General features: G+C 31.8%; 1 protein-coding gene across 1 annotated transcript in view; it reads left to right on the forward strand.

Annotated features, from left to right (window-relative positions):
- Positions 1-7,064: 7,064 nt before the first annotated feature.
- The window catches only part of LOC143078496 (RAB11-binding protein RELCH homolog), a 65,029-nt gene continuing 45,867 nt past the window's right edge, over positions 7,065-26,226 (forward strand). The window contains exons 1-21 of the mRNA XM_076253357.1: positions 7,065-7,371; positions 8,871-8,960; positions 9,292-9,363; positions 9,962-10,134; positions 10,431-10,619; positions 12,178-12,266; positions 12,739-13,113; positions 13,753-13,846; positions 14,138-14,236; positions 14,656-14,768; positions 15,008-15,098; positions 15,699-15,770; positions 16,337-16,477; positions 17,562-17,720; positions 18,539-18,713; positions 19,030-19,186; positions 19,778-19,901; positions 20,863-20,908; positions 21,721-21,812; positions 22,782-22,888; positions 23,589-23,688. Coding sequence (XP_076109472.1) covers positions 7,098-7,371; positions 8,871-8,960; positions 9,292-9,363; positions 9,962-10,134; positions 10,431-10,619; positions 12,178-12,266; positions 12,739-13,113; positions 13,753-13,846; positions 14,138-14,236; positions 14,656-14,768; positions 15,008-15,098; positions 15,699-15,770; positions 16,337-16,477; positions 17,562-17,720; positions 18,539-18,713; positions 19,030-19,186; positions 19,778-19,901; positions 20,863-20,908; positions 21,721-21,812; positions 22,782-22,888; positions 23,589-23,688 — 2,832 coding nt within the window. The 5' untranslated portion in view covers positions 7,065-7,097. The remainder of the gene's footprint in view (positions 7,372-8,870; positions 8,961-9,291; positions 9,364-9,961; positions 10,135-10,430; positions 10,620-12,177; positions 12,267-12,738; positions 13,114-13,752; positions 13,847-14,137; positions 14,237-14,655; positions 14,769-15,007; positions 15,099-15,698; positions 15,771-16,336; positions 16,478-17,561; positions 17,721-18,538; positions 18,714-19,029; positions 19,187-19,777; positions 19,902-20,862; positions 20,909-21,720; positions 21,813-22,781; positions 22,889-23,588; positions 23,689-26,226) is intronic.

Consider the following 26,226-nt stretch of genomic DNA (forward strand, 5'->3'; position numbering starts at 1 on the left):
TGATTTTTATTTTACCTAAAACCAAACTTTTATATCCGAACAAGTCACGCGTAGTTCGGGCTCTTGTAGTCACAGAATACAAATCGTACAATATTACGTATACTGACGGAAGCTTTTTAGGGCCATGCTAGTCTACTTTTTACAATTTGATATAACAAATTATAAATTTGATATAACAAATTATAAATTTTATCATAATAATGATTAATTAAAAGTTGTATAACCCGAACTGGCGCATTTCGTGTATTAACATTAATATTATAATGCATTTTCAATACTCAATTTACAGGTTAAATGTTTCTATAACCAACCCTTCTTCCCTTTCCCTTTTATTTTAGACTATTTTCGGGACTTGTTTCTCAACTTCGCATATGGGACCTAGTGCCTTGGAACGAACAAATATACGAGAGAAAGGAGTACATTTGATCAATTTATATTGCATATTTTCAAGTCAAAGCGAAATGGAGAGTTCTATAGAGATGTTGGTGTGTTTAGGAACATAGGAACATGTAAGGATAAAAAAAAATGATTTTCTTTCTTAAAAAAAACCTCAGTGGCATGTTGCTTTACTAATTTTAATAGGAACTTGTTTAATCCCGCTGCAAATGTTTGCACCCGTCCTAAGTAAGGAATCTAATGCACAGAAGTTGTCGTTTGTTTATGCAATTTAAACGTATTTCTCGTTTCTCATTTTTTTTTATATTTGGCCGTTGGTTTTCTCGTTTGAATGGTTTTACACTAGTAATTTTTGGGGCCCTTTAAAGCTTTTTATTCGGTATGAGCCAAGGCTCCGTGTTGAAGGCCGTACTTTGAACTATAATGGTTTACTTTTATAAATTGTTAACTGGATGGAGAGTTGCCTCATTGACACTCATACCACATCTTCCTATATCTATGAAAGGATTTATTAAACATCCTTCAATTCATCACTGCATTTGTCTTTAATAAATTTGTTTCAACATATATTTTGATTTGGAAATTTCTTATTAAAAATGAAGACACATGCGTCAGATTTTAAATGATTGTGGACTTTCAATTTCTGTTTAAAATAGACCACACGACTATAATCTGAGCACCTTAATAACGTTGTATATATAGAAGAAAGAATTCAGATCATGAGCAATGCAAAAAAACATTTAGGTCTATACCTCTAAACAGTTTACAGTAATCGTTTCATTAATATATACTTTATGTCAAATAGAGAAGGGGGATAACCCTAATCCATGCATAAGTAATTTGACATTTCAAATTTCCTTTTTTGTTTTATCAAATTAATAAATTGTTATATCAAATTAATAAATTGTTATATCAAATTAATAAATTGTTATATCAAATTGATAAATTGTTATATCAAATTGATAAATTGTTATATCAAATTAATAAATTGTTATATCAAATAATTATAATCTGTTCTATTAAATTGATAATCTGTTATATCAAATAAATAACTTGTTATATCAAATTGTAAAAAGTAGAATAGCATGGCCCTAAAAGGCCTTCGTATACAGAGCTTAATTAAATTGTCAGCAGGTCAGAATACCAGATAAAGGTGTGATAATCGATATTTATTCTAAAAATGCTAGAAAAAATAATAAAATTGAAAAACCGTCATTTACAACATCTGATATATTTTTTTATATTTTTTGGGGGTAAAAGATATATAGAAGTTAGGCAAACATTCAATACCAGGATAAATGATAAATTGTGAGTTTTAAATCATTATGAAGTTATATTAAAACATCGAAGTGTTTTTGTAACATTGCTAAGTAAAATGGTTTTCAAAAGATAAAAAGAAAATTGTATTTGACGGGGTGTCAAGTCAGTCATTGATTAAAGCATATAATTCTATATACCAAGTCAATCTAGATATAAAACGAAACAGGTATGATAATGAAATAGCAGAATATATATTATATATTCACATGCTAAAAAGATTAAAGTCTTAAATTTATGGGATTCTATTTCTGGAAACAACCATTCAACTTAACGGAGGGTATGGTTCTGTAAGAGAGAAAAGAATATTCTGTTTCTATTGAATTGTGTTTAGCAGCATTGGTTAAACGGAGTTCAAAGTGACGGTCATGCAAGTGAGCGTTTTAGCTAGCTATAAAAAAAAAAAGTCGGGTTTAATCCCACTATAAATGATTCTGAATTGATTTTGCGTTGTCGCTTAACCTCTTTATTTGTACATTAAAAATTATTATGATATACATTTTGGTTCAATCCTTCTTCAACAACCATAGAGAACTAAATTAGCATTCTGTTACGCATCAAGATAAATACAAACATTGAATAGAAATACAAAAAAGTTTTACTCTGTACCATACAGTAGACCATCAGCTAGCAACATAAGGAACATCAATATAAACGGCAAATTAGGAGTAGAAAAGATGTTAAAGAATTTAATCTGCCCTCTCTTAGTAATGAACGATAGATCCATGCATAGCCAGTCTTATGATCAGTATCACTAACCTGTATGACTTGATATCACCAATCGCTCAAATGATGCAACACTGCAAACATCAAAATATTCCAAACAACAGACAACATGCCTTCAGAAAACATAATAGCTGTGAGACTCAACTAGTTAGTGTTATACACAACTGGGCAACGTCCACACACAACTGGAAACAGGCATTTGATATGGTACATTACGAAAATCTTTAAAAATGTGAGCTCTGTAGAAATGGAGTACGATTTATTCACATGTTATCAGAGATTGGATTCGTTTGAGTAAACATACTTCACTGCTTTGATTTGTAATAGTAAGAGTCGGTTATTTTTTTCCAGTTAAATCTGACGTTAAGTCCTTCGTCTAACAAAGTCGGAAAAACTTTCAACAGAAGATCCATTGCATGAGCCTTCCTCCCCCTTATCTTCTGAGATAACAGATGGTCCATTGAATGATCCTTCCTTTCTCTCGTCTTCTGAGATCAGATAATCAGCAGATCTAAAGATTTAATCTTGCTGATTCTTTCAACTGCTTGCGCACAATTGTTTTAAATAAACCAAGAGCTATATCCACAATTTATAAATAAATATAGCACCCCGATAGTTTTTATACGCCTGTTTACGGCACACCGTTTACTGCCTGTCCGTCAGTCTGTCCGTCCGTCCGTCCGTCCGTCCGTCGTCGTCGGACATAAATTCCAAAACTCTCTAACCAAGTATGCACGAAACTTTGGTGAATTGTTTATATCTATTGACGTGAGCACCCTTTCGTGTTTTCTTTTTTTATAAATTTCAGATTTTACCGTTTCCGAGTTTTGTGGGTTTTTTTCATTAAAAAAGGGGGGATTTTACAGTTTTCGGATCATTTCACCAATTTGCATGAAACTCAGTTTTGTGAATTGTTTAAATCTATTGACGTTAGCTCCCCTTCGTTTTTTATATAAATTTCGGATTTACTGTTTCCGAGTTTTCAGCATTTTTAAACTATGGTAAACTGTTTATATCTATTTTTGTAAGCTCCCCGTTTTGATTTTTATAAATTTTCGATTTTACGTTTCCGAGTTATAAGATTTTATTTGTATATAGTCTGACAACAGATTTACTAAATATTGCACAGCAGCACAGTGTATTGCACAACAGCAAGGAATTCTTTACTGTAATTGAATATAAATTCAATTTCATAAACCTAAAATTTGTCAAATATTTAATTAAAATCCAAATTCAGGCCTGTATCAAGCTTGAATATTGTGTCCTTTTTTTGCCCCAACTGTTCAGAAACTGGATATCTAATCAGTACATACTCATGGATAGTTTATGTTTTTCTGTATATTTTCCATGCGTTCTTGTTGTAAACTAAACTGTGTCATGACAGTGAGTTAAATGATGTTAAATGCGGACAATGTCCGATTTATGGAGGAATTGAATACATGAATTTGAACTCAACCTGACATCATCATAGGTACTGAAACCTGGCTCAATAAAGACATATTATCATCTGAATTTTTCCCAATGATAGACTATACTGTATATAGGAAAGACCGACCTCTAAGCGATAAAAATCTTAGCCATGGAGGTGTACTCATTGCAGTAACAACAAACTTACTATCTGAAGAAATAAGAGATCTACAAACAGACTCAGAATCTATTTGGGTGCAAATAAACATGACAAATGCCAGGAAGTTAATTGTTGGAAGTTATTATCGACCTCCATCTGATAATGGCACATCCATTGAACAGCTTAAAATCTCATTAGATCGCATAAACCAAAATACAAAATCTACAATCATTCTTGGTGGCGACTTTAATCTTGGGCACATAAACTGGGATATTCCATGCACCATCCCGAGTAAACCAGACATTAAGCTACATGAACAACTCCTAAACATTATAAATGAACATTCACTTGAGCAGATTGTAAAAAAGCCCACTAGGGGAGACAGAACACTAGATCTCATTCTCACCAACATACCAAGCATAGTCAACAAAGTGGAGACTATGCCTCCTATAGGAAATGCAGACCATGATATCGTCTATGCAGAATGTGCACTATCTCTCAAACGCAACAAGAAAATGCCAAGAAAAACTTACCAGTACAGAAAAGCTAACTGGGAAAACATCAAACTAGATGTGAACAAACTCACACAAGAAATCAAAAGTCATTACCATAGTTCATCTACTGATGAACTATGGAATACATTTACAGAAAGACTACTTCAATCAGTCAAGAAAAACATCCCCCAGAAAACAATCACAAACAAGAAAAAACTACCCTGGGTTGATAAAACATTAAAAATCATGATAAACAAAGTTAAAAGACTACATAAAAAGAGCAAAAACAGTCCAGAGCAAAAGAAAAAATACAAATACTTAAAAAGAACATTACAAAAAGAAATGCGTAATGCCTACTGGAATTACATTGAAAAAATGATATTTGACCTACCAGTAGATGAACCAGATGACAACATCAGAAAAAAACAACCTAAGAACTTGTTTACATACATAAAAAGTATGAAAAATGACAATACAGGCATTGCTGCACTTAGAAAAGATGGTAAACTTACTGACAATACATCTGACAAAACTAACATCTTAAATAGTCAGTTTCAAAAAGCATTTTCTGAAGAAACAACAAGTGAACCTATTCCGGATAAAGGGAAATCGAACTATCCAAAAATGAACAAGATCACCATCTCCAAGAAGGGTGTCATAAAATTACTGGACAAGATAAATCCTAATAAAGCAACTGGTCCAGATCAAATTTGCGGAACAGTACTTAAAGAACTTAGTAGCGACATTTCAACTGCAATCACCTACATCTTCCAAAAATCGCTCGATACAGGAAAAATCCCAAAAGATTGGAAACATGCAAATGTCTGTCCTGTTTTTAAAAAAGGTGATAAACACAACGCAATAAATTATAGACCCATATCTCTCACATGCATACTTTGTAAGATCATGGAACACATAATAGCCAGTAGTATGATGGACCATCTAGAAAATAACAATATTTTGTACGACCTTCAACACGGATTTCGAGCAAATAGATCATGCGAAACCCAACTAGTATCATTCATCCAAGAACTAGCAAAAAATAACAACAGTAACATCCAAACCGACATAATTGTGATGGACTTTGCCAAAGCCTTTGACAAAGTTCCTCACAAAAGACTTCTCTACAAACTGAAACAATATGGCATTGATGACAACACCCTAAAATGGATAGAAGATTTTCTCACATCTCGGACACAAACAGTGATTATTGATGGTGTTCAGTCAGACAAAATAAACGTAACATCTGGTGTTCACCAAGGAACAGTTTTGGGTCCGATCCTTTTCCTTGTATACATAAATGACTTTAACGAATACATCAAACACAGTACCCTCAGATTATTTGCAGATGATAGCATAATTTATAAAACAATACAAAACAAAGAAGACACACAAAAACTGCAAGAAGATCTCACATCAGCTGCAAAATGGGAGAAGGACTGGCTCATGTCATTCCATCCAGACAAGTGCTCAGTCCTTCAGATAACAACTAAGAAAAATCCATTAAATTTTGACTATACTCTCCACCAACATGTACTTCAAAAAGAAACATCCACAAAATATCTGGGAATTACTATACAAACTGATTTAAAATGGAACAAACATGTAAACAATATCACAGCTGCAGCCACACAAAAGCTGAACTTTATTAAAAGGAATCTAAAAGTCAACTCAAAAACAGTCAAAGAAAAAGCATACATTGCACTTGTAAGACCAAAGCTAGAATACAGCAGCTGCGTCTGGGACCCGCACACCAAATCTCAAACACACCAACTTGAGATGGTCCAGCGCAGAGCAGCAAGGTACACCTGCAACAGATACCATAACACCAGCTCAGTCACTGAAATGCTACAAACTCTAAATTGGGCAACACTTGAGAAAAGGCGAATTAGAACCCGCATCATTTTCCTCTACAAAATTATACATCATCTTGTTGCCATATATCCGACAGACCTACTTACACAATCTGATACAAGAACACGTCAACATTCACATATTTACTCCTTCAGGCCCATACAAACCACTAAAGATTCATACAAGTACTCATTCTACCCTAGAACAATCTTGCAATGGAACCTTCTCCCAGTAGCTGCAGTTCAATGTACTACTCTTGAAAGCTTCCGAGAACAGATTCCAATATCTGTTCTCAATAAACATCTAAACATTTAAATAAATTCCACAATGTATATAGTTTTAACCAAAATGTATAGTACAAAAACAGAAGAAAAAGAAGTTATGTTGAAATTTATATTTTTATTTTTGTATTATTCACTGTAAATAAAATTTATATCCCACGCACGCGCGGCATAGTAAAATCAGTGCCCGGCACGTTATCATCAGTATGTTGATGGAGTGCTGAATTATAAAGAAGAAGAACAGAACTGCTTTAAAGGAGCGTTTACGGAGATGCCAGACATATTTTGTATATTTAATTTCGCATTTACCTAATCTCAGTGTGTGGAAAAAAATATCAATATACGTCAATATGAATACAGTTTATTGACAATTGAGCTAATAATAAAATCCTTTTTATTTAATTTTAAGGATGTAATTTAAAAAAAAATACTGGATATCCTTAATACCCACGTGATCGGAAAATGGCGGATCGTCAAAACACAAATCCGTTCCTCGATGACGATAGTATTTTAGAAGAAAATACCATCGCACAGTCTCCAAAATCTGATGAATCGACGGAAATGACCTTAGATTCTCTAGCAGCTAGACTTCTTAAAGAAAATTTACTGTTAACGGCCCTAGAACTGCATACGGAGTTGACCGAGCTGGGAAGGGAAGTCCCACGTCTGAGGGATTATTTTTCAAATCCAGGAAACTTTGAAAGAACTAAAGAGGACCTTACATCTCCTACATTGCGTAAGATATATAAAAATATCTAATCAGCAGTGAATTTTTTTTTTTGTGAATATTATTTAAGGAATTAATTTCCTACAAAGTCAAAGTTTCTGCTTAAGAGTGCATATGCATCATAATCACGTTTAGTTCTGCCATATACATCTTATTGCTCTTTGTCCGTTATAACTGAACATCACAAAGGTTCCTGTAAAATTTGGACAACATAATATAAAATGCTTGAGACCACAATGGATAAGTGATTGTTGTTCATTTATATGTTGTTTTAAAATATTATGATTGTCTGTATTTGGATCACGCCTCTATTGTGCTCTTTCCAATAAAATATTGAATTGAATTGAATTGAATTGAATTGTATATGGGTCTCATTGAGGTCTAAGTGTGACACAGATTTGGCCATTTTTTTAAGCTTGACATGTGAAAGTCAAATTGTTAAGCATGAAAACAGGAAATGAAGTCTGGCGGGACACTGGAAATTACATGCGCTATTAGGCAGCAACCATTTGATTTTCTGGGGGGGGGCTATGGTTTTTTTTTTCTGTACAAACTTTTTTTTTCGCCTGTGGCGAAAAACAATCTATTTTTTTCGCGACAAGTTGAAAACAATTTTTTTCTTTCAATTTTAGCATTACATATAGTGGTAGCTGAGGGTGAAACAAACAATTTTTTTTTCTCAGAATCAAAAACAAATTTTTTTTCTTCCAAAAACTGGAAACAAACTTTTTTTTCCAAAAAAAACCATAGCCCCCCCCCCAGAAAATCAAATGGTTGCTGCCTTATGGCAAAAAAAAGCGGGTTACCGGATTCTCATTAAACAATTAGCAGGATCCGGGTTCAGACCCCCACCCCCAATGAGACCCCCTTGTATGACGTAAATGGTTCAAGCAGGGCAGATTCTTAAGTTAATCAGGACAGATTTCCAAGCATATCTTTCTGATGGATTTAAAAATGGTTTGTAAAATACGGGAAAGCTTCATTAAAACAGAGCAGTTGCTTGGAAACATGCATAGGATTTCTTGTACTACATGTATCATACAATTTCCACCTCTTTACACTACCTCAGTACTATCATCATCAAGATTATTTTGGTATACAAATGTATATTCAAGTGGCATTGTGGAAATTTTAATGTCATAGAAATTGGGGTTTTGCATTTACAGCATCGAATGGATGACTCTTCAAATTTTTCTCAGGAATGTTGTTACAAAATTCATCAGGCCTGGACATATTTGTTCAAGGACATGTCCTGTCGGTCCAGTGCTTATGTCCAGGACTGTACATAAGTCAAGATAATTACTTAATAATTTGCTGATGGTCATACAGCACCCTGTAGCTGCCTACTTCTAGGTCATTTGGTCTCGGGTTGGACAGGTGTATCATTGGCAATAGGACATTGTAAAAACATAATGTGTCTGGTCTTGAGAGCGATCTTAAATTTAAGTGGCTTTAAAAATTAAAAATTTAAGTTAAATTCATGTTTGTTTTTAATTGTTTCATTTCAGAGAGAGCTTCCAGCATACAAACCTTTGATTCACTAGATTTTGCTCGATATTCTGATGATGGTGGGGGGCAAGTAGATGAAAGAGTTGCAGGTTTGTTAAAAACATAATTAAAAGCAGATTCATGATGAATAACTTGAGTTTATACTACATACTGTAGCATTGTTCTGATTTAATAAATAAATTAATTCAAACTTGTGAGGGAGGATATGATCATTCAGATATTCATGCAAGGCATCTGCTCCTCAGATCATTGTTAAAAACCTTAAGGCGTTACGAATTTGTAAAGATGAAGAAAGCTAAAAAAAATAGTAATAATTTTGTAATATACTAGCCGAAATTCTAACATAGATATTATTAATGATTATTTCACCTGTAATTTATGTATATTACATGTAATGAATACTTATTCTTATATTGACAGTTCTGGAATTTGAGTTGAGAAAAGCACAGGACACAATCAAATCACTACGAGCTAGTTTAACAAAAGAAGCAGGTGAATATTCATGTATTTCTACTTTAAATAAAAAATGCATTTATTGATAAGGAGATATAGCCATCAATTAAAAAGTTACCAAAAGAAAACTAGAATAGATATAAAAAGATGTTTAATGAGTGCCAATAAGACAACTCTCCATCCAAGTCACAATTTGTAAAAGTAAACCCTTATAGGTCAAAGTACGGTCTTCAACTCAAAGACTTGTTCACGGCTCACACCAAACAGCAAGCTATATATGGCACCAAAAATGACTAGTGTAAAACCATTCAAAGAGGAAAACCAATGGTCTAATCTATATATAAAAAAAAAACCACATGAGAATCCCTTATGAACCGCATCAACAGAAGTCAATATACAGTCTTCAACAATAAGAAGGTGTCTATAAAGAACTTTATACATTATATGTCAAGATCTTGATTGCTATAGTCCAAAAATGTGAAAAGACTTTTTGTTAAGTGATTCACTGTGAACACCAATGTTATTGTCTGATGCATTAAAAAAGAACCATATTGTATCTACATGTACCATTATTCAAAAGTAATTTTAAGATAAATATTGACATTATATGATACAATGTATGTTTGTAACTTTGCAGAAACGGACTCAGGTCCAGCTGATCAAGTAAATGAAGACACTATATCACCAAACAAGGACGATCCAATCAAACCATTGGAAAGAAAGGCTTTAAACTTTCTGGTCAATGAGTACCTGTTACAGAACAATTATAAACTGACATCCGTTACATTCTCAGAGGAAAATGAAGAACAGGTACAGAATGGATTACGTTTACTTATTATAAGGGGAGCGTATTAACAAAATTAAGTACAAAAATGTACCCCAAAAATGCATATTTTACATTAATTCAAAATACCGGTATGTTAATTTTAAAATATAAAATTTTAAAACTTACATATCAATGTTTTGTTTTGATCACAAAACATAAAGGTTGCTACTCTTGGAATCTATGCAATATACCATTTTATTTTTATTATAATTCTTTGTAAAGTTACGTTATGATTTGGAAAAATTTCTGTAAATAATGATAGTGTTTTTGTTTGAACTAGGATTTTGAAGATTGGGATGATGTAGGACTGAACATTGCTCGACCACCAGACTTACTCCACTTATATAAAGATTTTGGTAGCCATACAGCACCATTGGTAGAAACTTGTAGTGTGGGCTGTATGGTATGCTTTGAAGATGAAAGGATTGCTGCTATACAGGAACAACACAAACTTATGTGTCAGGAAATGGTGAGATAATTGTTGTTTAGGACATAGGGGGAAGGGGAGGTAAATATGTATGGTGTGCATTGAAGATGAAAGGATTGCTGCTATACAGGAACAACACAAACTTATGTGTCAGGAAATGGTGAGATAATTGTTGTTTAGGACATACGGGGAAGGGGAGGTAAATATGTATGGTGTACTTTGAAGATGAGAGGATTGCTGCTATACAGGAACAACACAAACTTATGTGTCAGGAAATGGTAAGGTTTTTGATAATTGATGTATAGGAGGGTAAAGGTAGTGTACTTTTAGGGGGAAAGTATGGTATCGATTGAAGATATAACTGTTTCTGTCACAAATGAAAAATATACAAATTTGTCTGGAGATTTGTGATATTGTACATTGTGTGTGAAATGGACCATAGTGCTTTGAAGATTAAAGGAATTTTGCCATACAGAAAAAAACATAAACAACTTCAATAGTTTTTATTTCTCAGGAAATTATGAGATTTATTGTGTGTTGAAGTACAGTACACAAGACTACATCTTTAGGGTATTATGATTTGATTGGGGATGCTTAATATGATTGGTAACAAGGATTTATATAAGTATTTATTTTTGACGTGTTATTTTAAAAGAGTGTGTTAATTAGAAGTTATTTCCTGTTTCACCAAGATAACCATATGGTTTGAATGCACATTATACATACAGATACAGTTTATATTTTTCTAAATTGCTGATTGAATGAAAATGAAATTAAGCAAATAATAAGCATTTAACCTTTTCCATGAAACAGTTTATTGCTTTGTTAACTTAGCCAGTACACTCATCTACATGTGTATATGCATATTAAGCTTAAATGGTGATATACAAACAATGAAGAACTCTTCAAAAATGTGTTTAATTATAATATAAATAGAATAAAATAATTAAAATAATATAGTGTTATTAACTGGCTGTTTCTGTATTGGCACTGGTATAGATTCAAGGTTTGCTGTATTGGCATCGAGACCCGTAGGGTCGAGGGCCAATACAGCTGACCGAGAATCTATACCAGTGCCAATACAGAAACAGCCAGTTCTTAACACTTTTATTAAATGATTATAAGAGAATTAAAAACCGGAAGTGAACGTCCTGTATTAGCCCATGGGCCAATACAGCTTTTTCCCCGCTTTTTTCTGTATTGGCCCTGTTTTTTCCGTTTCAAAACTTTAAGACGTTACAAAACATTGCACATCATTTAACCTGTTTATTTTATGACTTTAATTTAAAAAATATTATTCAAATGTTTTTATGCATAACGACAGTACTTCCAAAGTTAAGTAATGGCGTAAGAAAATTGAAAACCGGAAGTGAACGTCCTGTATGAGCCCTAGGGCTAATACGGCTTTTTTCCCGCTTTTTTCTGTATTGGCCCTGTTTTTTTCTGTATTGACCCTGTTTGAAGAGCAATATTAAATCTTGATTTATATTGACAGTGGAACGTTTTTAGTATTGCACATGCTGATTTATCCGTATTAGGGCTTATTTGCTCATATCATTTAATAATAACACATTATTATATTTTGATTTATCTCCTGCAGGAAATAAGAATCTCACAGTTAGAAATAGAATTAGATTGTTGTAAAATAGAGAAAGATCAACTGATGTTACAGTTAGAAGATTATAAAAGGTTGGTATTCTGGTGGGTGTGTCTGCGTAGTCAGTAATCATATAGTCTTCATTGAAACTCAGCAGTTTCCAAGTTAATGAAGGGGAGATGTGGTAGGACTGCTGAGACAATAAATCACCAGAGTTTAATTGATGAAATATATGGCCATTTAAGGGACTGATACAGCTTTCATCAATGAGAAAACCTATACAATATAGTCAGCTATAATAGGCAAGACAATAGTAGACAGAAAAAAACAATTAAACAATAAAAAAAAAATTGAGAATGGAAATGGGGAATATGTCAAAGAGACAACAACCAAACCAAAGAATAGAAAAAATAGACTGCTTGATTTATACAACACAAGATTTATTTGGAAAATGTCTATTTATTGTTGGTATTACATGTATATCATGTCTTAAGATTGTGTCAGGATTTGCAACTTCTGATTTTTAATATCTATAGATAATGAGTTTAAATATTTTTTTTGCAGTAATAATTATAATAATGATAAAGTGATACATTCCACACCATCCAAACCAATAGATTCTACCAAGAAATCTGACAACTCAGACCGTGTGTCGTTAAACTTATCAGAAAATAGTGTTGACATTGTTGAAAATGGAATGTTCTCTATTAGAGAAATGGGAGATGGTTCAGAAACTTTGTCTGTCAATCAAATAACATGTGACTCTGTATCAGAGTCATCAGAGACCAATCAAAATGAAGATAGAAATACAAATGAGAATACAAGTGAAATGAACCAAAATGAGGAACAGACAATAGACACAACAGAAGGAACACAATCTCGTAAGGAAAAACCACCAGATAAAGGACAACAACGTGAGAAAAATCCATCAAGATATAGGTACTAGAGATTCAGCTAAAAATTATAGATACCAATCTTTGACATCCATTAATTTACAGATTTCAATTTAATTGTTGTAATAATTGTAACAGTGCTAAAAATGATAAATTATTGAATGTCACAATTAAAACTGTTCTATGGAAATTTTTCTTTTCCAATCTTTATATAGTTCAGTTAAATTAACAAAAAACATACTTTTAAAAAAAAGATTGAGGTTATTTTATGTTTTTTTCTGATTTCAAGAGTTAATTCCCCTTATTTTAAAATTGCAAAATCACACCGAGGAGACAACTGTTGGTTGAACAACAAAATAGTTTTGTCCAGAAAAAAGTTTATCGTAAGACACTGGATTATCCCCCTTTGTTGAATATACCAGAAAATTATATATTTACCAAGTAAGAATTTGTTTATTTTTTTATTTTATTTAAAGCCTTTGTTGAATATACCAGAAAATTATATATTTACCAAGTAAGAATTTGTTTATTTTTTTATTTTATTTAAAGCCTTTGTTGAATATACCAGAAAATTATATATTTACCAAGTAAGAATTTGTTTATTTTTTTATTTTATTTAAAGCCTTTGTTGAATTACAGTTTGATGTTTGGATGTTTTTGTTATGTATGTGAAAATAGTTTTAAGAAAATATATTTACAGAAGAACATCAGTGTCATTCCAGAGAGCTTTACGTGATGTGTGTTTCCATGTTTCTAAAGATAATAGGTTGATAAATGAGGTATGTATTGATTTTATTGTCTCCCCTGCAATGGGAGGTAACAACAATACTTTATTTTTAAGATATAACTAATCTATAGATATAGAGATTCTGAATTACAGTGTTGGCATCAACAAGACTTAGGTCAAAATATTTTCATATACTATAAAATAAGGCACATGTTTTGTCCTTAATGTTCTTTATTTGTTTTTCCGTAAAAGGCATAATAATGTTTTAACCTTTCCAGATGTCTAAGATATTGGGGTCAAATACCAATACTATAGTGCTGATTTTATGTTTTAACCTTTCCAGGTGTCTCAGATTGTTGGATCAGATACTGATACTGTAGTGTTGATGTTAAGTCGATGCCTGCCACATATTGTACCTAATGTTCTGTTGGCTAAACGTGAGGTCAGTAGAAGATATTATTTTCAGCATATTCTTAAATATCATAGTGTTTTTATCCTTGATTTACCCTAAAATTAAGAAGCTTTTGATGAATTATACAGTCAAAAGGTTTGCCTATCAGCTTCAGGACCCATGACACATTACAGTTTAGCATGTACAATCTCTTATTGACAACATAATAAAGTGATGAGTGACATATTAAAAAAGAACATATGAAACCTGACAGTTAGAAAAACACCAAAAAGAACAGATTTTATGAAGTCAACATCAGATCATATGTATTACTTGCAGCAATTACTTGTTTAATTTGAAGAAAGAATCCCAAGAAATAACTTAGCTATGTTTAGTGAATATTTTCTTAATATAAATTTGAGCTGGTTATACATTTTGCAATAAAATTTCAAATGATTTAATTTTTTCAGGAGTTAATTCCCCTGATTATATGCACAGCCATGTTACATCCTAACAGTAAAGATAGAGATCGACTACTGAATATTTTATTTAATCTAATCAAAAAGCCAGATGAAGAACAAAGGTATTTAATGGAGAAGATATTAGAGCAACAATTTATACATAAATTTATTGCAATATTGTTTTACTCATTCAACTAGAAATGATGGCTAAAGACTTGCAGTTTCTTTAACACATTTGTAGTAACACTTTCTGGTGCATTTTGTCTTTCTTATTTCATTAAAAGTAAACATATGCTTGTGTAATATGTTGTGTGTAACTAACTGTAGAAGTTTAATAATTTATTTCTGCTTTCTTTGATAGGAACATGATACTGACTGGTATTGTGGCGTTTGCTCAACATGTTGGTCAACAGAGGCTGGAGGAAGAATTATTACCTCAGTGCTGGGAACAGGTACTATTGAAAAATAGAGTTTTGTAAAACACATGGAAAACATTGACAGCAAAAAGTAAAATCCCAAAAATACTGAACATAGAGGAAAATCAATTCGGAAAGTCCATAATCACATGGCAAAATCAAATAACAAAACGCATCAAAAAATGAATGGACAAGAACTGTCATATTCCTGACTTGGTAAAGGCATTTTCAAATGTAGAAAAAGGTGGATTAAACCTGGTTCTATAGCGTTAACCCTCTCACTTTGATGACAGTCTCATCAAATTCCGTTATATTTACATTGATGTGTTAACTAAACAGACACAATAAATAAAGTAGTCAAATGACATGAACTGATCTGAAAGATTAACATTAAATTAAAACAATATAAACAATAATTATTTCTATAACCCTTTAAAAATGAGAAGCAGCATATATGATATTTATAGCTTTGGAAAAATATACCATTCTCTTAAATGATTTGTAGCCTGAAAACTTATCATTTGTTGAAATGCCAAAAACCAGGAGTCTTTGAAAACTGGTATACAGATTAAAAACATTGCATACATTGTACATATGATTAACAAAGCGCATAATGAGCCTACATGTGTTTTACAGATCAACCATAAATATCCTGAGAGAAGAATTTTAGTAGCCGAAGCATGCGGGGCATTATCACCATACATTCCAGTAAGTTATTACTCACCAGTTTTCTACAAGTCTAAACTCGCTCATAGAATTATCTAATAAAGATTGAAATAAATCAGAATTTATATGTTCTGATAATGGGATAACTGCTTTTATCATAAAATTGGGAATGGAAATGGGGAATATGTCAAAGAGACAACAACCTGACCAATGGGTCTTCAACACAGCATAAAAATCCTGCACCCAGAGACAGGCATCAGCTGGTCCCTAAATAAATATATGTACTATTTCAGTGAAAATATCCATCATACTAAACTCCAAAACATGTAAATGAACAAAAATAAAAAACGTACAACACTTACAGAGGCTCAAGCCTCATTATGGACAGTCGCAAAAATATGGTGGATTTAAACATGTTTTGTGAAATCAGTCTATTTTGGAAGATTTTATTGAAACTGAAAAGTGGAATGGTTGCATGTATAGATAATTTATAATTTCAGCAAATGCATATTTCCATTCACCTTTTAAATTCTTCATTATTGTTATATTGAAAGTTTTGTGAATTCTGTATTATGTTCATTAAGTCTCACAGTAAAAATTGATTTCAGAATGAATTACTCAGCTCCTTAGTGTTATCAATGTTACAACAAATGTTGATGGACGACAAAGATGACGATGTTCGGGAAGCTGTGATACGTAGTCTAGGACTTATTGTAGGATTCATACAAAATCCTGATAAATATACCCAGGTAGGTTACCATGGTTACAAGGGAAGCTGTGATACGTAGTCTAGGGCTTATTGTAGGATTCATACAAAATCCTGATAAATATACCCAGGTAGGTTACCATGGTTACAAGGGAAGCTGTGATACGAAGTCTAGGGCTTATTGTAGGATTCATACAAAATCCTGATAAATATACCAAGGTAGGTTACCATGGTTACAAGGGAAGCTGTAATACGAAGTCTAGGGCTTATTGTGGGATTCATACAAAATTCTGATAAATATACCCAGGTAGGTTACCATGGTTACAAGGGAAGCTGTGATACGAAGTCTAGGGCTTATTGTAGGATTCATACAAAATCCTGATAAATATACCCAGGTAGGTTACCATGGTTACAAGGGAAGCTGTGATACGAAGTCTAGGGCTTATTGTAGGATTCATACAAAATCCTGATGAATATACCAAGGTAGGAAATAAGGGATACAATATATTCATGATAAATGTTGATAGAAGTCAAAAGTGACATTTGTTCATTGTGCTTTATCTTGATAAAGATATAATCCTGTTCAAAAACAAGATTAAAAAAAAATGTTATCTCATTCCAAACATACCTTAAATATAAAAAATTCACTTGCCAACCCCTTAGAAGTTTATTTTATGGATACTGAAGATATAGACAAAGATCCAAAGATACGTAATTACAGGATATGTCACAAGAAAGTCAATAATATAACAGATCTTTTACACATCTGTCATTGCCTAGGGTTGTCAGTTTCTGCAGATGGTCAGTTGATCTTCCTGGGTTCTCTGGCTTCCTCCACCAATAAAAACTTACTGTTACAATTTAGTTCTGAAAGTGGCATCACCTGTTAACATCAATCAGGCCACAAATTTCTATAAATATCACTTTTATTTTTAAATTACTGCATATAAACATAATTTTAGGTCAAAAGCACCTATACTGCCAATGTCTCTGAAGTTGTAATATCTTTTTACCCTTTATTAAATAATCGTAATCATTATACTGTGTTAAATATAAAACATGTATATAATAGAACTCATTCTGACTTTGCTCTAGCTGTAGCTATTTTGATTTTATTTTACTCGTAGGGTTATGAGTTATTAAAAATGGCATTAAAAGATACCTCAGAGAAGGTTGTGATAGCCACACAGCATGTGTTTCTGCCGTCATTTGCTATGTGGGCGTGTGATCTGGATAAACTACAACATAATCTGATACATAGTATACTAAGAGATCTGGAAGATATGGTGAGTCTTAGCAACACAATATTTATTCTGTTGTCCTTTTAATGTAGTACACCCAACACCTTGACTAAAATTAATTTCAAAGGCTCGTTTAATTTTCATAAAATTTTGACAAAATATTTACTTTGAACGTTTGAAAAAAATATAAAAATTTCAAAAAACTTGAACCAATCACTTTCTCGAAAAAAAAAAAGAAGCTAATTGTTTCCTTAACAATTCAACGTGATTAAAACGTTTTGCTGATTTTACAGAGTTATCTCCCTGTAGTGGATGTATGATGTGAATAGACTACATGTTTTTCTGCTGTCCTAATGTGGATACAGAATAATTTGATACATAGTATCAAGGAAACGCTTTATACAATATAGAATTTCTGTTAGCACAACAATAAAGCATTTAGCCTATTACCTTGAATAGTTGCTACTTGCATATTTTGTGCATACTTAAATTATCATAAGCAAAAAAATATGTATTCAGGAATAGCTATAATTTTATTATACGTGAAAGAGTATTTTTCACAATTTTTATTTATTTATCTTAAATAGAAGCAATTAGAGATGTACAATTTGATCTCTTGAGTTGAAACCCTGCTCAATGCCAATCTTAATTAATTAGGATTGTCAGTTTTCCTGTTATCCATGGTTATCTCTTGGTCCTCAGGCTGCCTCCACCAATAAAAGCACACCACCATGATAACTTTGTATTCAGGGGTATTTTTTTATTTAAGTTTAAAATTTGTATCCTTTTAGACCCAAAAATAACTTTGAAATTTTGTATAATCAATAAAATAGAATTTACACTATATTTATTTTGGATTTCAGTGTGCAGCAGGGGCCAAAAGAGCATCTACGAGTCAGACCATTCCATTAAATGAGGGCCGATTCTTGTTGTTATTGTCTTCATTAAAGGAACTAGTGACATTTCTTTACATATCTGTGATATCGTCGGGGCCATACTTAGATAAAGATATAGACTGTGATATTCCTCAGTTAGATGGTATGTTGCTTTGTTGCAATGGTTACTATGTCACACACACATACAAATAGATCCTCTTAGCATGCTTATAAATTCAAGGATCAACAAAACTAAATCAACACACATGATAAATATGATCCACAAGGCATGTATGGAAATAAGAAAAAAATGTCTTTAATTAAAGTGATACATGCCTTCATTTTTAAAAAAGAATTAAAATAGATTTGAGTTATTCAGTATTCTTATGTTTCTTATTTTCAGTTCTTATTCTGTAGACATTTCTAGTTGATTCTTAATGTTTTCAGCATCAAATGCATGTGTATCGTTTTCTTTACAGAGTTCCAGTTTCCTAAATCCAGTTCTCCTTTAACAGATCTGAACGTGATAATAGGTGACAGTGAAGAGTTATCCTCCCTGGTTCACCGATTTCACAATCATTTATCTCAAGAATGGTTTGAACCATGGGATAGCTTTAATTGGGTTGTAAATAATTTGTAAGTATTCATTTGAGATACACCTCACTTATTTTAAAGACTTTGCTGGAAACAAATAAACAGTTTGTACCACAAATGAAGAACAATATTATGCCATTAAACTCATCATAGATACCAGGATTAAATTTTGTATTTACGCCAGACGCGCGTTTCATCTACAAAAGACTCATCAGTGATTCTTGTATCCAAAAAAGTAAAAAAGGCCAAATAAGGTACCAGTTTGAAGAGCATTGAGGACCAAAATAAGGTAATCTATTCCTGAGGTAGAAAAGTCTTAGTATTTAAAAAATTCAATAGTTTTGTTAACAGTTAATATATAAATATGACCATAACAATGATAATTCATGTCAGCCCAGAAGTGCTGACTACTGAGCTGGTGATACCCTCAGAGAATTAAAACTTTACCAGCAGTGGCATCGACCCGGTGGTTGTAAATAAACTCATCATAGATAACAAACTAGGTATACTAGGGTTGTTTCAAGAAAATTACTGCAAAGATAGGATATGGTAGTTTAAATTTGATGAATGAATCCTACAATGTATGTGATTAAAGATTATTATGTAATAAGGATTATTTATTATTATTTTCAGTATTCCACGTTTATTAGAAGTTGTAATGGGGTCAGGATTATCTATGCCAAAGGTCATAACCCAGTTGTGTTCATGTTTTCTCACTATATCTCGGACGTTTGGCAAAGTTTTTGTAGAGAAAAAGGTAGGATTCTATATACTATAATACAACATTAACTGTACTATATTCCACTGATTAGTTGTCAAAAATTCCTATAAGTTTTTCTTCAAAATAAGTATAAAATTCAGATGCAATTATTTTGTATCAATGTCAAAAATTCCTATAAGTTTTTCTTCAAAATAAGTATATAATTCTGATGCAATTATTTTGTATCAATGGTTCTGATTGGATGACAGTAAGCATAAAATTCTCTATCCTTGTCTGTAACTTAGGAAGCTGACATTTGAATAGGGAAATGTATTGACATGCATCCTCAATAATAAGCAAAAGAACTCACATGTTGCACCTAGAAATCTTCTTTTTATCAAATTTTATTACAGTCTGAAGCAGCCAAGAAACCAGAAAACGCCCAGTGTTTACATTTTGACGCCGTTAGCATACTTATCTTATCACCTAGTTTAGGGGCCAAAGAAGATAACATTTTTTCGCAGAATTTTCTTAATGAAATTTTACACTGAAATAATGAATGAAATTTAATTATGAACTTGTTTTGAATTATAATAGAGATAACTGAATTGTAGGATTTTGAAGCTTTGCAGATGTCAGTTTAACTGTCCGCTATACGTCGCCAGGTAAACTAAATTTGCTACAGTAAAACTACTGATGGACATCCGCAAAGCTTCAAATACAATACAGTTATCTCTTAAGTGCATCATCCCCTGTAAAATTCTGATTCAAATTATGAACTGTTTCAAGAGTTCACCAATATTTATGCAGTAATCCTTTTATTGTATGCCAATTCTTGCATTTTGACAAGAACGCTATGTTCAACTATTGTTAATACCACCACTTTCAAGCTTTTTTGAACTAGTGCAAAAGTTATATTCCACAGAGAAAGGGAATACAAATGATTTATAATTTATACCATCGGAAAAAAAAGTTGACACCATAGTATTTGATTTCAAATTTGTTTGTACATTTTCAGGTTCGACCGAAATTTATAGAGTTACTCATACAGAATGATGATGAAGGTATGCTGAAGAGAAATTTTTATAAAAATCAATAAATTTGTAAAAAATTATAATAAATAGGTATATATCAATTTTGATATAAATCCTTTTGTCTAAAATTATTTATTGTCAGTTTGATTGATTTGATAAAATAACTCCACAGTAATCCAGACCTTTTATTTTTCAATGACAGAGTAATGCAGATTTTTATTTAAGAAGTATTATTGAATAATAAAATGATGCAGAATAATTACTAATTTGAACTTTTAAATGATTACAAAAAATGTTTCGTAGAAAGAATATTTTAGCTTTTAAATGGGTCTTTATACATGTTAGTATTAAGGAAGTTTGCTGCTCAGTTTCAAATAAATAATTTTCCGTAAAACTAGTCTATAATGATATGGGTTTAATTGAAGAATAAAAAAAAACAAAAAAAATATAGGGGTCAATGTGCTTGTTTTTAGAGATATTAACCATTAGAATATTGGCGGGAAAATGTTCTCTCTTGACTTTTCATAGCTTCATCATTGACCAGTTAAAGTTCTCAAAAACTATCAGAAAATAAATAAGATTTTATAAGACTTTTACAAATGACTTATAATTATACATGTTAAAGATTTAAAAAAAGAAAAATGGGGGTCCATGGGGAAATTTTTTTAAGGCATTTAAATGGATAAAACCAGAGGATTTCGAAAATCTGACAAAAATTCAAAAACATGACAAGCTAATAGCTTAATCTATGACTTTTTTGTGTCCAAATAATTATTACAAAATCACAGAATTCTGTGAAAAAAAATCACAGTAAAGTGTATTTTTTGCAATTACTTTTGTAGATGTAAATTCTTATATGAGGAGCAAACAGACAGCAGTAACTACAAGTATAATACCAGTTTATGCAAGTGGAGTATTAACTGCATTTAATTCAGTAAGTAAATTAAATAAAATCTGAATACTGTAATTAAAAAAAATGGAATTTTATTAAAGAATACATCAACTGATAAACTTTTAAAAAGTAGGATAAATGTGTTTCAATCCTGCTTAAAATTCATTTTTTCCTAAATCGAATTTTTTATTTAATATAGGATTTCGCTAAATTTTTCTATAAAAGAACTTTATCTTATACTGAATAGAAAAATAAAATAAAAAAATGGGGTCACCGTTCATTTACGCTCACAATCTGCCTTCGAAAGAAGCATACACTTTTGTAAAAGTACCGTTTTTCTGTTGAACTAATAGGAGAAATAGAGGTAATATCGAAATAAAAGAAGAACTCATTCAAATTTAACAATAGTTTAGTTTAAGTACAGTTTATATGAAAATGATAATAAAAATTATAGGTCACTTATGAGTTAAAAAAAATATTTCAATTCTAATGTACCCTGGAGCCTCCTCAAGGACACATTTTTGACGTCTTGTATAGTCATCTTTGTCACACCTTTAAATTGTCAACTCCTGAAAAACATTTCTTGAAATATGGTCTGATGCAATTTTGAGGTTTCCTTTACCAAAAAACATTTCTCCTGCCAAAACATTGATTTCTGTATACTGTAGATTCATTAGTATTCGTTGGATTCCAAATTTCGTAGATTTTGTCGGAACATGTTAACCACGAAATTAAATATTAAACAAATGACAAATTTTCTATAGTCCAGTATGCAGACATTTTGGCTAGACCACGAAATCAAACATCTACATAATGCAACTTTTCTTTTATCCACGAAAATTGGTAATCACGAAAGTATATGAATCCCCAGTATATATTAATTTGTCACACAACATTATTTTTAAGTGAAAATGCACAAGTTTAATCAACTGAAGGATCTACATATGGTTTGGAAAGAAAATGATTGTACATAACCTAAATAAAATATTGGCACCTTTTTCTCTTTCCCAGGAAGAAGACAAACAGCAACTATGTCAATTTCTACATGAAATTCTGTGTACATTATCATTATACCAAGCTCCTTTAGAGAGCCTCAAATCAGCCATATCTGTTTTAAGGTAAGACTTTGTTGCCAATGAGGCAACTATCCAGCAAAATTCGAATGAATTGAATGTAAGCAATTGTGTAAATTTAAAGTTTTTTTCATAACTGTGTACAAAAATACAAAAATCTTTTTAAACAAGTCAAATCCTTAAAATGTGTGTTAAGGTAATCAAAATAATGCCATTTTTGAAAATTTGATAAGTTAAAACTTAAGAGGAACAAGATATTATATAATAACTGTCTTTTAAAGGACTTTTAAAAACAGATATTCACTGTCAGAGACCAAAGGCCAATTGTAAATATTTGTTTTTTTTAGTCAATTAATCTTCATATTTACATAAACAAAAGACAGTAACTGTTTTGTTCCATATTCCGAGAGAGTACAGAGACAATGTATGTAATGACAATTATTTACCAAAATCAATTGTATATCAAATGATTTTACCATAATTATACATGTAAAATCACACGTTGTGTGAAGTAAATATACCTTTTCCGTAGGTGACTATGCCTATTTATTCAAAATCCCACTCATATAAACTACTAATAAAATTAAGAATGGAAATGGGGAATGTGCCAAAGAGACAACAACCCAATGTTGATAATGTTCTATTAATATGGAATAAGAAGAGGTATTGTGTTTAATATCTAAAATAATTGGACGGAAAATTCATTATTATTATTCTGAGAATATTTATTTGTAATTAATTTTAGTTGTGATTCTACAAACCATGAGCTCTTGTTAACAGTCCTGTGGGAAGGAGTTGTTCACACATCTGCTCAAGTCAGGGCCTCATCAGCAAGGTTGTTTGAGGTGAGTTATTTCCCCTGGATAATGAAACTTAAGTTGTCAGTTCTGTGGGACAGAGTTGTTCACACATCTGCCCAAGTCAAGGCCTCAGCGGCAAGGTTGTTTGAGGTGAGTTATTTCCCCTGGATAATGGAAACCTGAACTACTGTACCGACATATAAATATAGATTCTACCACTGCATCCAATGTGATACGATATTCATCAACCTTAACCTAACTTGAGACAGTTCAATTTTCAAATTTAAAACGTTAAGCTTGCCAAGCTTTTTAAATATTTAAAATTTAACTGTCGAGAGATGATAAATATCGTATTACACGAGATTTGGTGGTGGAATCTGTTTCTCTAATAATTTTCTAACAATAAACAGGCAAACTTATTCTGTCTTTTCAAATGATCTGCAAACGATGTGTTCTTTCTATGTGACGTCATCAAGCATGGTCACCTTTTTTCATGCCGTCACAATAGAAAATTCAGAGGAAAGTTTTAAACAATGAATAATTGAGATCAAACGAACCACACATTGAGTAAATTTTTTTATACAGAAATTGATGAAGAATTAGAGAAAGCTAAATAATTATGATCAAACTTCTTAAAAGGAAACACTTAAACATAACATCTTAATTAAGTTGAATAAGAGAGTATCACTTTTTTACCCTGCTTATTTATTCAAAATGATTTTGTATTATATCAGTTCGATGAAATAACTCAAGTGGCGTATATTTGAACTGAATTATTTTTTTGAATGATTGATTTGTTTCTATACCTCGAAGTAAATAAATTATTCTGCCTTATTGGTGAATGGTGAAGTCATGTAAGCTACTAAGCTATTCTGCCTTATTGGTGAACTTAGAAGTAAGTCTTGTGAAGTCATGTAAGCTACTAAATTATTCTGCCTTATTTGTGAATTTAGAAGTATGTCTTGTGAAGTCATGTAAGCTACTAAGCTATTTTAAAACAGATTATACTTAGTTATAAAACTAGGAGATTCGTGTTGTTTAATGTTAAGTTTTCTTGGTACCTGTACAGTCATTCCCAAGGTCTGTCAGACTTATGGCAATGTCCAATAAAAACTCATCAATGACTGGACCAAATGACCAGAGTAAATGTAAGAAATTTGCAATACTCATCATGTAAATTAAAAGACTGCTAGAATACTGACTGGACCAGTAAAACAGGAACAATTACTGGACAGAAATACCACTGAGGTCCAAGAAACTGTTGGAACCCCTGTGTTTTGTAGATTAATACTGATTTGTTAGAGAAATCTTTATAGTCTGAGCACTTTGTTTTTTAAATCAACAGATGTTATCCAAAGAGGTTAGTCTTGTAACCAATAATGCTATTTTTGATGGCTATCTTAGACCTTTATTTATGCCTAATGTAGTATAATAGTGTTATTTGTGACCAAAGTTTTATCTATAGTTTGCTAACAACAACAAAACCACATAGCCTTCTTTAAAATATCAATATCATATCTTTTCAAATTAACATTGGAAGCATTGCAATACACATATACCTTGAATGTGTTTTGTAAAGTTTGTCTAAGGCTTGAGGTCAAGTAACAGTAAATGAATGCCGTCTAGCGGATTACGCGAAATATTGCGAAGTTTTGTACGAATTACGTCCCTTTGACCAGATTTTGCAATGTTAAAATTGCACCCGGCGACTTTTCGTTGGGACAATGTCAACGGTAAATTTGACGGAAAGTATGTTACTTCTAGGAGAATGAACTTGTTTTTCTAATATTAAAAATTGAAAATGAATATGAAAACAGTCCTGAAGACGATCTTCAAAATGAAAATCAGTACGTAGGGTGGTAGAGTTTGTATATCTGCCGACCAGTTAAAACAAGTGTGAAAACTGTTGCTCACTATTGTGATGAGAAAAAACAGTGTGGTCTCGGAAGTATTCTATATGTAGTATGTCAAAACTGTCCTTTCAAAAACCCTATATTCACTGGGAAAAGACATCGTCTAGCAGAAAATAAGCAGAAGGGGTGCAAGTTTAGGAGATTAATACTAAAGTTAAAACTTAGTATTGTACGGTAAGATTCTCCCATATTTTGAAAACTATCACACCAGTCGGAACAAGTAAAAATATTTTCAAATTAGAGAGAAGGAAATGAACCACATAAACTAATACTGGTCATAAATTCGCCGCTGCTGTCAGTCAGTCATAGATGGCACTAAACTATAATACACTTAAATTAATTAACCTTGTTCACAGTTGGAACAATAGTTTAATATTCATACACAGTTTTTAGACTATAACAAATCAAAAATAAGCAAAAATGATGTTTCACGATCATTAATCCATCGCTACATTTTGTAATCTAACATTGTTTTTTGTTTTTGTAATGGTGCTTTCTTTCACGTCCGCAATTTCAATGTTAAAAATAGAACACAAATCTTTAAATAGATACATGTATAAATAGTATATGGTTTGAAGATTTATACAGGGCTTAGTATCCTAATAGTATTGATTCGTATGGTTGTCTCCTCAGAGGAAATTGTTATATATATATGAGTAAAAATTAACCG

This window comes from Mytilus galloprovincialis, chromosome 6 (assembly GCF_965363235.1).
Source record: "Mytilus galloprovincialis chromosome 6, xbMytGall1.hap1.1, whole genome shotgun sequence".
NCBI lineage: Eukaryota > Metazoa > Mollusca > Bivalvia > Mytilida > Mytilidae > Mytilus > Mytilus galloprovincialis.